The sequence below is a fragment of the Dermacentor albipictus genome, chromosome 2 (assembly GCF_038994185.2).
Source record: "Dermacentor albipictus isolate Rhodes 1998 colony chromosome 2, USDA_Dalb.pri_finalv2, whole genome shotgun sequence".
In the NCBI taxonomy this organism is placed as follows: Eukaryota; Metazoa; Arthropoda; class Arachnida; order Ixodida; family Ixodidae; genus Dermacentor; species Dermacentor albipictus.
Genome location: NC_091822.1, coordinates 96123215 through 96139005, shown reverse-complemented (window position 1 = coordinate 96139005; position 15791 = coordinate 96123215). Strand labels below are relative to the sequence as shown.

The 15791-nt window shown below is 43.6% G+C and overlaps 1 protein-coding gene across 5 annotated transcripts in view; it reads right to left on the bottom strand.

Annotated features, from left to right (window-relative positions):
• Positions 1-596: 596 nt before the first annotated feature.
• Positions 597-15791, bottom strand: part of thoc5 (THO complex 5) — a 122696-nt gene continuing 107501 nt past the window's right edge. For all 5 annotated transcript variants that reach the window (XM_070533760.1, XM_070533762.1, XM_070533761.1 and 2 more), the window contains 6 exons: positions 11969-12177; positions 10127-10230; positions 7985-8072; positions 4948-5063; positions 3552-3736; positions 597-726 (listed from right to left, as the gene is read on the bottom strand). In XM_070533760.1, the coding sequence (XP_070389861.1) occupies positions 660-726; positions 3552-3736; positions 4948-5063; positions 7985-8072; positions 10127-10230; positions 11969-12177 (769 nt within the window). In that variant the 3' untranslated portion in view covers positions 597-659. The remainder of the gene's footprint in view (positions 727-3551; positions 3737-4947; positions 5064-7984; positions 8073-10126; positions 10231-11968; positions 12178-15791) is intronic.

Below are 15791 nucleotides of genomic sequence, written 5' to 3'. Positions count from 1 at the left end.
CTGGCTGAAAATCTTAGCGCAACTCAATCTGAAAAAAAAAAAAGCACGACCTCTAGGATGGCACATGGAACACTAATGCTGCTACATCACATACTACTGCCTCTTCGTGGTCAAGTTGTTGGGAACGAGGAGTTATCTAGGAAATCCAGGACGGCTGGAAACCTTAAAGCATAAGACATATTGTAACATTCCATGTGTGAGCCAATGTATGACCTGTTGCACAAACAACCACATACAACGGTATCCGAATGATTCAATCATTTTCTAACAGCCTAAGCAGCCATTTTTTAGACATACCATGCATTCTATCAAATGCCGTGTTGAACATGCGTCCCCTGCTTAATTAAGGAGATGTACTTTGGCAGCCACTTTAACATGCATCCTTATTGCAAAGGCTACCAAAAAGACAAACTTTGTCAAGACAGCGATGCATAGATAATAATCTCATTTGGCATAATCGTGCATGCTTTTCTGTATGGAGGCACTCCAGAGAAGTGAAACAAACATTGCTACCAAGAAAAAAAAGGTGGGGGCGGGGGGGGGGTGTCGTTGCAGTGAGTGTGAAGTTACTGGTGGGCCCCAAAAAAAAAATTCCATTATGTTTAATGGTATTGAGTCTTTTTTATTAGTTCGAATTTTTATGGGGAATAGACATCTGCTCATGTCCTTTGTGTGAAAATGCCTGGCTTTGGCAGGAACTTGTATGGCCGACTTCTGCCTGGACCCCTGCATCGGAAAAAAACAAAATGAAACGCAAGTGTGAAAGGGTGAGTGACGACAGCTCACACACAGCAAAGTGATAATTAATCACCAGTGAAGCATACTGCATTGGTACCCTTTGTCTGAGCTCAGAGGGATACCAAATTTTTTATTTGTCTTTTCACAAGACAATATAATGCAAGATAATTTTCACAATGCTATCTACCTTATATGTACCGTTTTTACCCAATCCTAATGCACCCTCGACTTTAAATGCGCACCCAACTTTTGCAGGTTTAAAGTAAGAAAACAAAAGTGCAGCTGAATGCAACATGTTGCTGATTTATAAAAGAAAAATGTAGCTTGCCACCCATGGCCATGGTCAGAAAAAATTACCGACGATTACGTTACTTCCTAATGCGAAATTTGAGCGCAGCAAATAAGCTGTTTCACCTTTTTGATAGATTGAGGCAAAGAAATCGAGCAACACATGTATGCGCTATCACAGAATTTCTTTTTTATTTTTCACACGTATTCCTTTAACAAAGACTCCACTAACAGTTCTTGACAGTCATGAAGGAAGCTTTGTGGTCGGAGAAATAGACTGATATATGTTCGACTTGGTACACTAATGCTTGATTCTCAAAGACGAGATCTATACAAGTGCCTCGCGAGGTTGTCACAGCCGTGGGACGCGTTACGAGCGAGAGGAACGGGATGTTCTCCCGCATAAGTGTTAGGAAATTGCTGTTTGTCTTTATGTCAACATTAAAGTCCCCCACTACTAACATCGGTGTGGATCGATGGACGGTTAATGCGAGTTGCAGGAAGTGCACGACGTCTTTCGTGAGTGCGGTAGCGGACTCACGAAAGTGGTATCAGTCGGTCGCTGCTAGCGCTGGGGGGATGAAAGGGGGGCGGAGCTGGTTACGAGGCCGACGATAACGCCGACGACGACGCGAAACCCAGGAACGGACGCCAAAGAGCCATTTGTGTAGCCAGCCCTCCTCCACAATCTCTCCTCCTCCCTTCCATCATCCTCCCTCGCCCGGAGAGCCGACGGCGCGCATGCGCGGCGGCGGAGCAGATTCGTCGGCGAGCTGGTTACGAGGCAGACGATGACGCGAAACCCAGGAACGGACGCCAAAGAGCCATTTGTGTAGCCAGCCCTCCTCCACAATCTCTCCTCCTCCCTTCCATCATCCTCCCTCGCCCGGAGAGCCGACAGCGCGCATGCGCGGCGGCGGAACAGCAGATTCGTCGGCGAGCTGGTTACGAGGCCGACGCCGACGACGACAACGCCGACGACGACGCGAAACCCAGGAACGGACGCCAAAGAGCTGCGCTCTAAAAAAAAAAAAACGAGACATACAGAATTGGCTTTCACAGAGGGGAAAAATTTTACAGGGAAAACGTTAAGGGCTACTTTCTCCACTATCGTGTCTGTGTGTAGGAAAAAAAAAAAAAAAAAAAGCTATCATCAGCTTTGGCTCCAGTGTTGTCGTCTTCTCCCACAGCTAGCTTGTTGGTGCCCCTCGGCGCTACCATGCAAACGGGCTCGTGCCACTGCTTCCGCGTTTGTCGTCTTCCTTAATTAATTAAGAAATATAATTATGTAACTAATAATTGAGAAAGACTTTAATGAGCCATTGGGATTTATTCAGTGACAAACACCAGGGCCACACGTTTCAGCTTCGCTGGTTGACTATCTGTACGGAGTGTTTGGGCTGACAGTTTTTTTAAAAATGAGCGTTCATAATGAAAGGGGCACATCACTGTTGCCACTTGCACATCATTGTCCACGATACCATGCACGCAGGACAGTAATTCTTGACTGATCACTCTTAGCGATCACTCTTAACGATGCTTGGAATCAGGCTCCTCTAAATATGAGGCCGACAACGTTCCAGGTACTGCGCACAGACGGAAAGCTTGGAACAACACCCAAAACACAGGCAGTTGTATACACTCACGCATCCGGTGCCGAGTCGTGCAAAACTTTGCAACAGTGATAGCATTATCACCAAAAGTTTTTGACTGAAAATACAGCGGTAGATCTACCAGCCTGGCTAGATCGTAGTCAAGCACAAAACGAACCAACAGCACTTTCACAAAAACATGCTGTCACCATTTTTGTGATGGCAATGATGCTGCGTCTGATGGGCTCTGATGGTAGACTGTTGTCAACACAGCAAATGTGGTTCTGGTTTTGTATCCAATTGTAACGCAGAGGCAATTGCGGACCCTTTTTCTTGGAAAAAGAAGGCACGCATTTCATTTGGGTAAACATGGTCCATCAATGTGGTTCTGGTACCATACTATTCATCCCATCACTTCCATATATACCAAGTGCCCGAGCTAACTTGGAGAAAGTTTTTAAACAAACTCAAGTCTTTAATGTGGATAAAACCAACCATATAGTGCCAGTAACCTAACAGAAGCCTGGAGTGTGTGTTCTTACTGAGTAATCAACACTGAATAATTAGCGAACTTTTAAATTAATAATTTAAGGGCCACAATGTCAATACATGCTTTGTCAAGAACATTTGAAAACAGCTCTCTCAGCTGTTTGTCACACATTACCATTTGCATAGCTGTTTTTTTTCTGTGCTTAAAAAAAAAAAAAAGCTCACAAGATGTCTGTTATGGCAACATGGCACAATATTTGCTCTTGAAAGAGGCTTTATTTAAATGTAAACAAACAAGAATTGTTTTATTCGTCTTTCTTGACATATTCTCTCGTTCCCTGTTGTAAAGCCCAGAGACCAATGCAAATGCGTCAATCAGTTAGATTATTACACAGGCAAGTAAATATCCATGTGTGGCAGACACAGGAACACGACAGCACTCACCTTGCCGTCCGGGCAAGCACCTTGTCCCTGGAGAACTCGCGCGGTGCATCCAGGTGGTCACACAGTGACTCGAGCAGTACGTCCATGGAGACCAGAAGCTGCTGGAGTTGGCAGCTCAGCAGTTGGTCACCCGCCTGCGCTTGCTCCTGCTCCACACAGTGCAGGTTCAGTTCGCGCTCCAGCTCCTGCACGTGGAAGTCATGGCTTTGGTGCTTTTTGACATAATCAAGATAGAGGTCTTTCTAGAAGAAGTGACTCGCTTTTTCCTTAATCGTGCAATGCAGCGCACAGTAATTTCAGTTTGCAGCTTCAATTTGCGAAGAGTGCAGCACGTAATTGCACGTTACATTCAAACCTTGATATAACGAAGCCACGGAAATCGGCAATTTGCTTCATTATATATTGAAACTTTGTTTTATTGAAATTCTACCTTCTATACAAATAAGTACAGTTGCCAATGGATTTTTCTTATATCGAAGAAGCAGCAAAGTTTTGCAAATTATTGGGCAATCAGCAAAAGCAAATCTGAAAGAAAAAAAAAAAAATAGAATTTGAGTCTGCAATGAAAGATACGGTTTCATGTCGTGTCGACAATATCTTAACATTGGCAGTACAAAGCAAAGCCACCCATGCTTTCGTGTCCACAATGCCTCCATGGCTGATATTGTTGCCTCCAGTAGGACGATATCATGAAAAGTGTCAATAGTGGGGAGCGAATTCTTCATCTGTCTTGCTTCAACACATCTCCGACGCTTTCTAAAACATATGAACGAGGTTCTACTGTAAATGCATGTCAGCAACAGCACCGAAAAGGACACACGGGGACATGCTTTGTCTGCTGAATGGAATTCTACTTTGTAACAAAAACACTAGAGAAATTGTACAGCGTGAAATAAAGTGGATAGGCTTCAGGCGAGTCTCTCTTTTTATTTCCTGGCAATGCAACGCAAAAATTTGGCAGACTCAACTGTAGGTGACACCTACATAACGTGCAGCATTATGATTTGTAGAGAATGGTTGTATGCATAGTGTAACTTGTGTGAAGCAAATGGTTAAGTAGAGATGATATGCTGTAGTGTTTATATTTACCTTAAGCAAGACAGGATGTTTGCAATGGCGAGATAATAAGACTGCAATCACACTAAAACCCTGTGATGCATATCCAGTGGCCCCAGGAGCACACAACTTAAGACTGAACTGTCACCGAGATTGCCCTACGAAAATGGCGAGATAGGCTTGCCGGCCTAAAAGTGGCTGGACTAGAACAAGAATGCTTCCCATTAATAACTGCTTTGTAATCACCTCCCACTCCCTCTTACCTTAAGATAAAGAGCTGCTTGCATGTGCAGGATTGTCTGTGTGAGGCTCAGTGCACGATAAACTATGTGCTGCTTACCTTGACGGCATCATCATCGCGGCTGGAGCACTCCTCTCGCAGCTGAAGCACCAGCAGAAATAGGGGTGCCTCCCTCGGGTAGTTGTCGCGTAACAGCACCAAGGCCTTCACCATGGCTGCACGCAAGAGAGAAGGGGTCGTAAGAACCAAGAAAATGCAGGTGTACAGTTAGACCTCGATATAATGAAGTCGGTAAAATCGGTACTTCGTTATATTGAAGTCAAACCTTTTGCTAAATTAAAGGGACACTAAAGGCAAATAAGAAGTCGACGTGGACCTTTTAAATACCATTCCTGAAACCTGGCAACGCTTGTTTTGGGCCAAGAAAGGACTTAGTTTAGGAGAAAATTGCATCTGATGGGTCTGAATACTTTTCTCGAAATTCAAATCTCCCGCCGCCAAACAGGGGGGAGTGGAGACGTTGCATACGCCATCGCCGCCCTTTGCTGCCGTCGATGAGTAAAACAGCGCCTGCAGACGGTGGCACCGAGCCAAGACAGAGCGATGGATTCGCCGCCGCAGCTGCTTTTTGGTCAAGTGGCATAGACCGTTCGAGCCACATAAGTTCGAGCATCCCACGACATAATATGGAAGTTGAATTCTCTGCTACTTGCAGTTTGTGGGAGTTTCGCGAGCCAGCAAAACCAGCACGGCACTATGCAATCAGGAAAGTACTGAAACGCGAAAACGTGGGCGGCGCATAGTCAAGCGAAAACTAAACACTTCGACCGCCCGCGTCGTTCTCAAGGGTAATTTCAATTTGTTCTTTCTTCTAAAAATGAAATAGGACTGCATAAGTAGCATTTTATTTCGTTTTCTAATACAATCCAATGATCATTTTTCTAACGAGTGGTTGAGTACTAGTGAGAGAATTTAAGTGCTTGAATGTCCCAGGGGAGTCTCTAATCATGTCCTGCATTTACCTCAGTTTCTCGAATAGTATTGACGCCTTAGAGATTCCCAAGCACTAATCTGTCCCTTTAGTTAGACTTAATATTTGCCTTTAGTGTCCCTTTAAGTACAGTTGCCAACAGATATGTCTTACACGAAAAGGGCCATAATATTATTCAAATTATAGGGCAACTGAAAAAACCGAATTTGAATGAAAAAAATAAATAGTATTTTGTTGCATTTGAGAGTTGGCGAGCAAACATACAGTTTAATGCCGTGTCGACAATGTCTTCACATTGGAGTTACGAAGCGAAGCCTGCAATACCTTCGCGTGTACTTTGTTGACGTGACTAATGGTGTTGCCCGCAGTGGGACGATGCTATCATGAAGAGTGCAGGCAGAGGGGGAGTGAATGCTTCATCTGCCTCTCGCTTCGACATGTATCTGAAACGGGAAATTACACACCCTCCAGTGCTAAATGTGCGGGAAGAGAGTGCACACAAAGCCATGGACATCTCGGCACTGCAGATCACCTCCAAATTAATATCAGGGTACACAGGCAGAGTATGCTCTTAGCCGCCCTTTCCATGTTAGTTTTATACTTTAGACGCACAAAAAGTGGGCATATGTTTGGTTGAGGGGGCACGTTAGGATTGGGAAAATAATGCCAAATGAATTAGTGGTGTGGTGTGACATTTTTTTTCTGCATCTGGCTTAATTTGACCCACCAGATCACTCGAACAGCTTCGTCGGTACTGTCAGGGTCAAATTAACAGAAGTCAACTGTATTAAAATCGTGTATAAACACACTTTGTTATACTGTAGATCAGTATACATGGCATTCTATGAACAAAGAAGTTATAAAAAGTTAAGTAGTACTTCATTATATCGGGAATTTCATTATATCAAGGTTTAACTGTATTAGCAGAAACTTGGTGGCCCTTTTAACAGCAGTAGCAGTTCTGCCCCATGGCTTTTGTACACCTGCTAACCTGTGAACTCTAAAATTCCTAAAAATTCCATGAGCATTACAGAAGTGGTAGTATGGCGGGGGAGGGGGGTGGGATGTATCATGCACCAGCAGCTACTGACAAGGAGCAACACATTGTGTTTAGATCACAGTGACATTTTCAGTGACTTAGCTCTGGCTGATTTCACCTGCTTTGGCAATTTTCTGAAAGAGACCTATCAATACAAGTATAATCTGTGTTTTATACAGTGCCTTGCGTGGCAACAACAGGGTGGTGCAGATGCCATTGCAATTTCTTTCTTATATGCATTTTTTTTGCAATTTTGCACCTGTCCCATTTTTCAAAATCTTCCAAAACATTTTTGCAAACAGAATTTCTTTTTCACAGGATTAACATAACATTTGAAAAATCATCGAATGATCCCAAATTCATAAGTTTATGAAATGTTTGGGAGAGTTGGCAGGTGTACTTTGAAAGAGCCTGCTTTTATATGGCTTGTTGCCATAACTTGTTATGGTTACCTCATTGCTAACCTTGTGCGTAGTCAGAAGCCAGAAGGAACAGCATCTTCTTCTATTAAAGACACCACTGGGACTCCTGTTCGGTGGCCCTTACACGCATTTTTTTCAAAGCTGGCTTCAAGCAACACCATATATTACTAAGCAAGGGTCGGAACCTTTTTTCTAATGTTTGGGTCCAAATTTATCAGGTGCAGCCCATACGAAAACAAGAAGTAAATAAATGCATATTTCCTTTGAAAAACAAATGCTTGTGCTGCTATATGCAATTACTTTAGAAAGTATTCTCTAGCTTGGTTTGGCAACTTCAGTCGTCATTTCTGGAATGTAGCCTCAGAGGTGAAGCAGCTGGAGCATGGTTTACAAGTAGCCCACTGTTTAAAGGTGAAGCCATCCAGGATCCTTGGACATTGCACAGCACAAACGGTCGGACAATGAAAAAAAGAAAAGAAAAGAAAACAGGTTTTTCATGCACACGGAACATGAACCGGATGTTACAGCCGACTGCATCCGCATGAATTATCTTCTCTTGTAATTTTGCTGAATCCAGCCCTTTGGTTTTCAGGATTAACTAAAAAGATCATACAGAACAGGACGGCGGCATTTCACTGCTGATATGGAGCATTTTCCTTGTTTCTGCAAAGCATGTCCTCGTACCAGATCCCCGGCGAAGCACAGCCTGGTAGACGAGCTCATCCCCTCGTATTAGGCCAAGCTCTTCCATCTCCTTGTGCGATGGGTGGCTCTGAAACGACAATGCGACGTCTTCTCAACAACCAGCAGATATGCACAATACCTGAGAATACAGCACAAAATAAAAAAAAAGCTTTTTTTGAAGAGAGGCTATGCTCCCTTGCCATGGCCAGCAAGTACCTGTGCTCGCAACTTCTCACTATGCCCCTTTACTACTAATAATAAGGCTTTAGCACCAAGCTTCAACAGATTCGGGAAAAAAACGTGCTAAAGTTTGTGTTTTCTGACAGCTCCTTTGCTTCACTTGTGTCGAAACCTCGCCAAAGCCCAGTGTGACCCACTCTGCCTAAAGTGATACAGCCAAACCTCATTGTGACAAAGCCACATCTGGTAAAAAATACTTTCACTATATCAGATTTTTATTGCATTTCTAGACACTGTTATCAATAAAACCGTTCGCAGACTAGTGCAAGGAAAACATAATGTATAAAGGCAGGTGAACTCCTGTCGATCTTGATGGCTTGTTGGTTACGCAGCACGTGAGCACCTACAAACATGTACTTTGCACTGATGTTAACATGCAACTATATGATCCCATGGGATTAACACATTGCTTTGCTGACTGTGTGTAAGCCAAGCTGCTGCCTAAGACGTGAATGTGTGTCAAAATGTGCCATTTTGATTTGATCTTTCCGAGTACTTGACATTTTCACTAGCAGAACCATATTTTAGGCTGCATGTGAACAAACATTTGCTCTGTTATAACCAATATTGCCTTGTATCAAGTGCTTTCAGTTTCATTATAGCAGTAGAATATGCATGGCTGACTAAATTTCAGATTTACTCTGTTACATTTGATCATTCTTTATATTCGTGTCCACTACACTCATTACATCAAGGTTCGGTTTTACAGTGGACTTTCTTTAAACGGAACCTCAAGGTACCAGGGAAATTGGTTCTGTTTATCGAGAGTTCTATTTACTGAGAAACAATGCTTGAGCATTGCATGAATACAAAACCAACCAACCTTGAGGATGGTGTTCAGTTCAAGCAGCAGTTCCGTTGCAGTGATTTCAGTTTATCAAGACTGATTCCAGTGTACTTACAAAGCAAAACTCACAGCAACAACTAGCACAGCGAAAAAGAGTACACGTATTAGGGAACGAAGGCTTACACTGGGCTTACACTAAACACAAATGTCAAGTCAAACTAGATACATCTGTTGTTCCAGAATGCAAAAAGCATCACTTTTACTAAACAAAGACTTTTCGGAACTGAGAAAATGATGTACCTAAATATGGCATGTGATTGGCACTATCCCTTTGAAGATGTACGATACAATGACAGCTTACGTCCTGTTTATAAATTGGTAAGTAAGGTAGCCAACAAGTGATATCAATACCTTAACTACAATGAACGTGATGCATGGCTAGCTCTATAAGGGGGCGAAAGGGGCCAGTTGACCTCCCAATATATCCTCCATATTAAAGAAAAATCTATTCCTTCAGTTATTCATTAATGTATTCAGATGGATTGATTGATTGACTGATTGCAAATATTTATGTATAGAATTGTGTAGGCCAATGTTTTAGGCCCAAGCAGTTGTGGAATACAAAGGTTTAGACTAACGAACAATATATAGAAAGGATATACAAAGTGTGAATAGTAACAATGCTACACATGGAGTTTTAGTCACAAGGTAACTTATAATACAGGCAACACTACAATACTACAATGAAATCAGAGAGAATCATCAGTGGTAATGCAAAATAGTTAAATGAGTGGAAAGAGTGGAAGGAGTCACGAGTGGTAAATAGGCATATGAAAATTACTGCACGCTGCAAACAACACTCTGTCACAGGATTCTGAATTCTACTTTTGTTCACAAGCATGATACGCAATCTCACATGTGAGCCATTTCCTTTCTTTTACTCTTACCAAAGAACAGTTTCCACGAGGGCATGAGTCAAAACAATGCCTGTGCCATGCCACCAAGCATCAGACATGAGAAGCCCTACCAATGCTGGCCAGACTTCACGATTATATTGGCGAAGAAAAGTAGCGAGAACAGACGCATCCAGAGTTCAAGGGAAGCTTACTGCTCACCTCTATGTCGGCATGGGTCACCTGTGTCCACTGCTTCAGCACCGAGGTCACTTTGCTGGGAAAATGATCTGCCAGCAACGCAGGAACTTGCACCAGGCCTTTTTCTGCACAGTTCGTACAGGCAAACAGTGTGGGGCAGGAGTTCAGTAACAGGAACACTACAGGCAGTTCACAGGAGAGTTTAAATGTGAGAAGTGCAACGAACGGGATGGAGTACTTAGGACAGCATGACAGCAGGCACAGGTCTCTAGGGAGGTGGCCAAATGCCTTGACCCTAACCACAAATTTTGGTTACCTAATCCCTCATAAAAGGCAGTATCAACCAGCTTGACTTCGCTATTCATATCAGAGAGTATTATGTCTCTGAATTTTGCACAGGCTTATTAGTTACAGTATCAAACAGCTTCACTTTGTCATTCATATCAAAGCGTATTCCGTCTCTGAATTTTGTACGGGCTTATTAGACTGTACAAAAGTATGCAGCCATTATACTGACAAACGCTATGTGCATTCAAATGTCATCATCATCATCATCATCAGCCTGGTTACTGCAGGGCAAAGGCCTCTCCCATATTTCTCCAATACCCCGGTCATGTAGTAATAGTGGCCATGCCGTCCCTGCAAAATTCTTAATCTCATCCACCCACCTAACTTTCTGCCGCCCCCTGCTACGCTTCCCTTCCCTTTGAATCCAGTCTGTAACCCTTAATGACCATCGGTTATCTTCCCTCCTTATTACATGTCCTGCCCATGCCCATTTCTTTTTCTTGATTTCAACTAAGATGTCATTAACTCGCGTTTGTTCCCTCACCCAATCTGCTCCTTTCTTATCCCTTAACGTTACACCTTCAAATCTTCAAATGTACATCTTCAAATGTACTGGCCACCTTACTTTTAGCCCTTTGAGGGTTCTGCGTTCAACGTGTTCCGCATTGTAAGAAAACTGCTCCAAAATCTGCTACAGACATCACATTGACAAAATGTCAGATTTATTTTGTTCACGGAAGACTTCCGAGTCAGATGAAATAAAAAAAAAACTAGAAACTGCGCATAAAAAGGTTTAAGATGTGCAAGAACACAGACTGCACTTTTGCGCTTTTTGCACTCAGAACGCCTCTTGGGCATTTGAGCTTGGCCCTTGAAGACAACAAGCACAGCATTGAATGGTTCTGCTTCACAATTTGTGACAAAGTGACAAAGAAAACTACTGGTGGCCTTTAGAAAAGGCTCCATGCGGTCTATTTGTGGTCAGCGGGCTTATATGTTCGTGATTTCGCTTATCTCGAAATTCCGCTTATCTTGCAATTTTTGCAGTTTTTTGTACAGCTTCGCTTTAGTGCGATTTTACAGTACTCCTGTCTAACTCACGCACGATACTTGAAACATCTTTGCTTGATCAGTGTTCAGTTTTTGCAGAACTGACTAGCCACATTCACTGCCTCCGTTCTTTGTGTTGACAATTAATTTGCCCTCACTGTGCGACCTGCTGGCCTCCTGGTTATATCAGATGGTAGAGAGTGACTGCCCCGAAAAGGCATTTGTCTCTGGTTTGATCTCCGGACGAGGGCGAATTTTTCATTGACTGCAAAACTTTATTTCAGAGTTGCCAATAAGGATTTTATTTGAAGCCTCAGTCAGGCAGATGACAATTCTTTCTTTCAAGTTGTACAAAAATATTAACTAACCTGCACTTATGCATTGGTAAGTCACCACACAAGGTTTTTTTTTTCCAAAACTCTGCCATGCACAGTATGAATCCTTGCATTCTCAACTAACATAGAGCTCTGCTCAGAAGCATTGTGAACACACAGATGGCTTCAGTGCCACGGCTGTGTTTCTCACCTAGGGAAAGAAGCTGCTCGTAAAGGCTAACACGAGCTGAAAAGCGGGCCGTGATGGAGCGCGCAAACTCTTCCACAAAAGCCCGTCCAACTTCGTGGCTGGCCACCACAGAGGCTCCGGAGCCCTGCAGGAACTCCAGGCCTGCGAGGCGCTGTGCCCAGCGATAAGCCTTGCCCACCTCGGCCACTACTGCGGAGAAGTCCTCCAACCTGCAAAATGGTGATTAGTAGGCATGTGCGAATACTAAATAGTAGATTCTGATTCGAATCAAGAAAAAGAAAGCCAAATATTGAATCAAACAAAGAATATTAGAACATTTTTCACAAAACTTCATGCTTACAAATTTTGGGCAAGAAAATATGGTGCTGCATACACTCGGGAGTCCCCTAGCTTTGCTTAACTAGAATATAGGAAGCTATCGGTAATGTAGGTACATAGAAATCAAGACATACAGTACGGCATACTCTTATTAAAGGGAACACAAAATTAGTATACCAGCACTGATTACAACTCAGTTCTAGTTTACGAAGGTCTGGAAAATATTATTTTTATCAATACAATTTCTGTTGAATAGAATCAAGTGCATTTTTCCCTCTGAAACGAATGAATTAATGACGCTCTCAGGTTTAATAGTAAAGCTGTGTTTTGTGGCAATTTTTTATTTATCGCACAGAAAATTTTGATTTCTAGTTTTTCTCTAAAATTCAGAACGACTATCCTAACTTTACGGCACGTGGGTTATCGTAAGGTCAATCTGCACAACAGAGAAAAGGCCTGCACATGGTGCTAACAGTAAAGAGCAGGCGCCATCCACTCCATTTCATTGTCAGGGGCAACGTGATTTGCCACCTGCAAAGATTCAACAATCCTCACGGTCACACCAAGTTTGCACAATGCTAATCAGGGACTGCTACTTAAAGATAGAGATTACGGCCCATTCGCGCAAACCTGCGTCCAGCGTGGAATCTGCAGGTGATGCCTGACAGGTGGCACCAAAACCGGCGTTCTCGAAGCAAGTAATGTACAACCCATGCAGCGCCACGTACATGCAGCGCCACGCACAACCAGATGCGTGGCGCTGCGTGCTGCGACCGCCACCTCAAACACCATAAACGATTCCCCGTCAGTGGGACATGGATTTCCTTGCTTTTGCTGCATGTTTCTCACCAAGGCGCACATTACGCACTGTACTAGGTGTGCAAAAACTGTCGTCACATGCAGGTAGCAATATGCTGCCACCTAAAACGGGCGATCGACAAACAATATGGCGGCCGAGACGTGTTTCCGGCATTACCGCTTCTGGTGCTTGGTTGTTTTTATAAACAAAGATGGCGGCGACCATGCAAATGTAATGTGGTGGTATTTCATGCAATTTTAGTGCAAAGCAATCACACTTGAGCATATTTTGGAGCCTGCTAGCCTTGCACGAGCAGGTAATATGTGGGGCTACGTTCAGGCAGATTTCATTGAGGGGGGATTGCAGTACAGCGACATTTCCTTGTCGACAGGTACGAAATGCATTGAATCCTATGGGAGTTCGCTGGGGATATGAAATTATTTTGTTGTCGCAATAATTTTGTAGTAGCTAGATTTTGTTATAGTGGGTTTCGACTGTATTTTGAATATTTAAGAAATTGAATAGCAGATATTCGATTTGCGAATTCAATTATTGGAATGTTCACTATTCGATTCGATGACATTCGATATTCACACACCACTTCGTAATTAGCTGACTGGCACCAGCAGTGAACCTCTTGAATACTAGATAACATCTGCTTATGCTGTTTGATGCAAACATCTGCTTGTAATACAGTTAAACCGCAATGTAATGAACTTCAATATCACGAAATTCTCGGTATAACATTCGACTTTTTATAGTTTCTTGTCCATAGAACACCATGTATTTTGAACCTCAATATAATGGAGTATGTTTATACACAATTTCAATATAATGAAATTTCACTGCTGCTGCGAAGGACTACAGAGACAATAAATGGCAACTTCCGTGGAGGTAGACGGTCAAATGGTTGAATTACAAGCGACTGCTTACGCATGCACCTCTTAAATCATGCACCGCATGACCAAGAGTGATCACTAAAGCAGAGCAGTGTCATGTTCCGTATAATATCCAAGTATGAAAGGATCCTATTGCATCCAGCGCACTGCTGTAGGCTTCGAGTGCAGGTGAAAGTGTGCAAGGTTGTGTTGAGAACGATGGTGGCTTGATGACTTTCTCATGAGAGCAAGGGGAACGGTGGAGAGGGGAGTGAGCTTGCTGGAACACGGTCAAGCATGTGCAAGGGCAGGGGGGGGGGGGGAGGAGTAGGGGAAGTGAAGTGGCAAGTTGGCGTGCACCTCTTTTTCCAGTGTGGTTGTGGCTGCGCAAGGGTGTCAATGTGGCTGAGAGCATAGACAGTCCGCGCGCCCCGTTTTAGAGGTAATCTGCCACGTATGCAAAGACTGGGAAAGCTGAAATGGCGTGGCATAGTGCACTGTCTCCCAGTGCGTTTAGTGCTAGAGGCTGTGCAATCTCAAGTGGCAGACAAAGCGTTCGCTGCCCGTTGCCGGCACTTTCATGATAGCGTTGTCCCACTGTGGGCAACACCATCAGCCGTGGGGACGGTGCAGACCCGAAAGTGTGGCTAGCGCCGCTTGGTATTGCCAATGGGAAGATATCGTTGACACGGCATGAAACTGTATCTTTTGCCGCTGACGGTGGAATTGAACAAAATGATGTACTTTCTTACTGAAATTCCAACAGACTGATAATTAGAAAAATTTTGCGGCCTCTTCAATGCCAAAAAAAAATCCATCTTATGGGGTGGGGACTGTACCTTTTGCATGAAAGCTCAAATTCTTTTATAGCAAAGCAAACTGCCGACTTCATTATATCAACGTTTAACTGTATTAGTTTGCTGCTGCTCAAACTTAAGGAAGACCTTTAAATACTGTTGCGTTAGCACATTAAAGAAGTATTGACCCTTATTGTCAGAGTTGTTGAAACTCTACCACACTTCTCGCACACTAATCAATCATGAATGACAGGGAACACTTATCAGATAAAAAATTTGATACTAAATTTGGTCTCGAAATTGTAGACCTGGCGTTGACATTATATTGACATCACAACACAAAGCAAAATTTGCTGACACTGCGCAGTATTACAGCTAAGTGTAACAATGCTGATAAAAAACACTAGAGTACTGCAAGGGCCTGATTTTCCGCACTGGGCGCAACTCAGGCCCGGTTTGGGCCCGCTTTATGGAGCCCGAGCCCAGCCCAGGCCAAGCACAGCCCAAACTGGGTGTACATGACCAAGCCCAGCCCAGGCCCCGACCCGGGCCTGGGCGTTCATTACTTAGCTAAGCCCGTGTACCGTGCACTGGAGGCACGTTAAAGATCCACTGGTGGTCAAAATTAATCTGGAGTCCCCCACTATGGCTTGCCTCATAATCACATCGTGGTTTTCGCAAATAATACAATTGTTATACCATCTCAATCAGTCGTCACCAAGTTTAAGACTTCACACGTAATGACATCTACAGGTTCCGAACTGGCCGCTCTTTGCGCTGCTGTCGAATACATTGAAAAAGAACCGCCTACCAAATGGGCAATATTATGTGATTCGAAAGCAGCCCTCCAGAGCTTGCGAGGTTTACGATGTGGCAATTATGAACAGCTGGTGTCTAAAATCAATGAAATTTCACATGTTGTTAACAAGCTGCAGCTGTCGGGTGCTCAAGAATGGCACTGCTATAACTGCAAAGAGGATTCACGGGCTGCAAGTGACATACGAGCTCCGCCGAGGCGCAGCTTTGGTGGC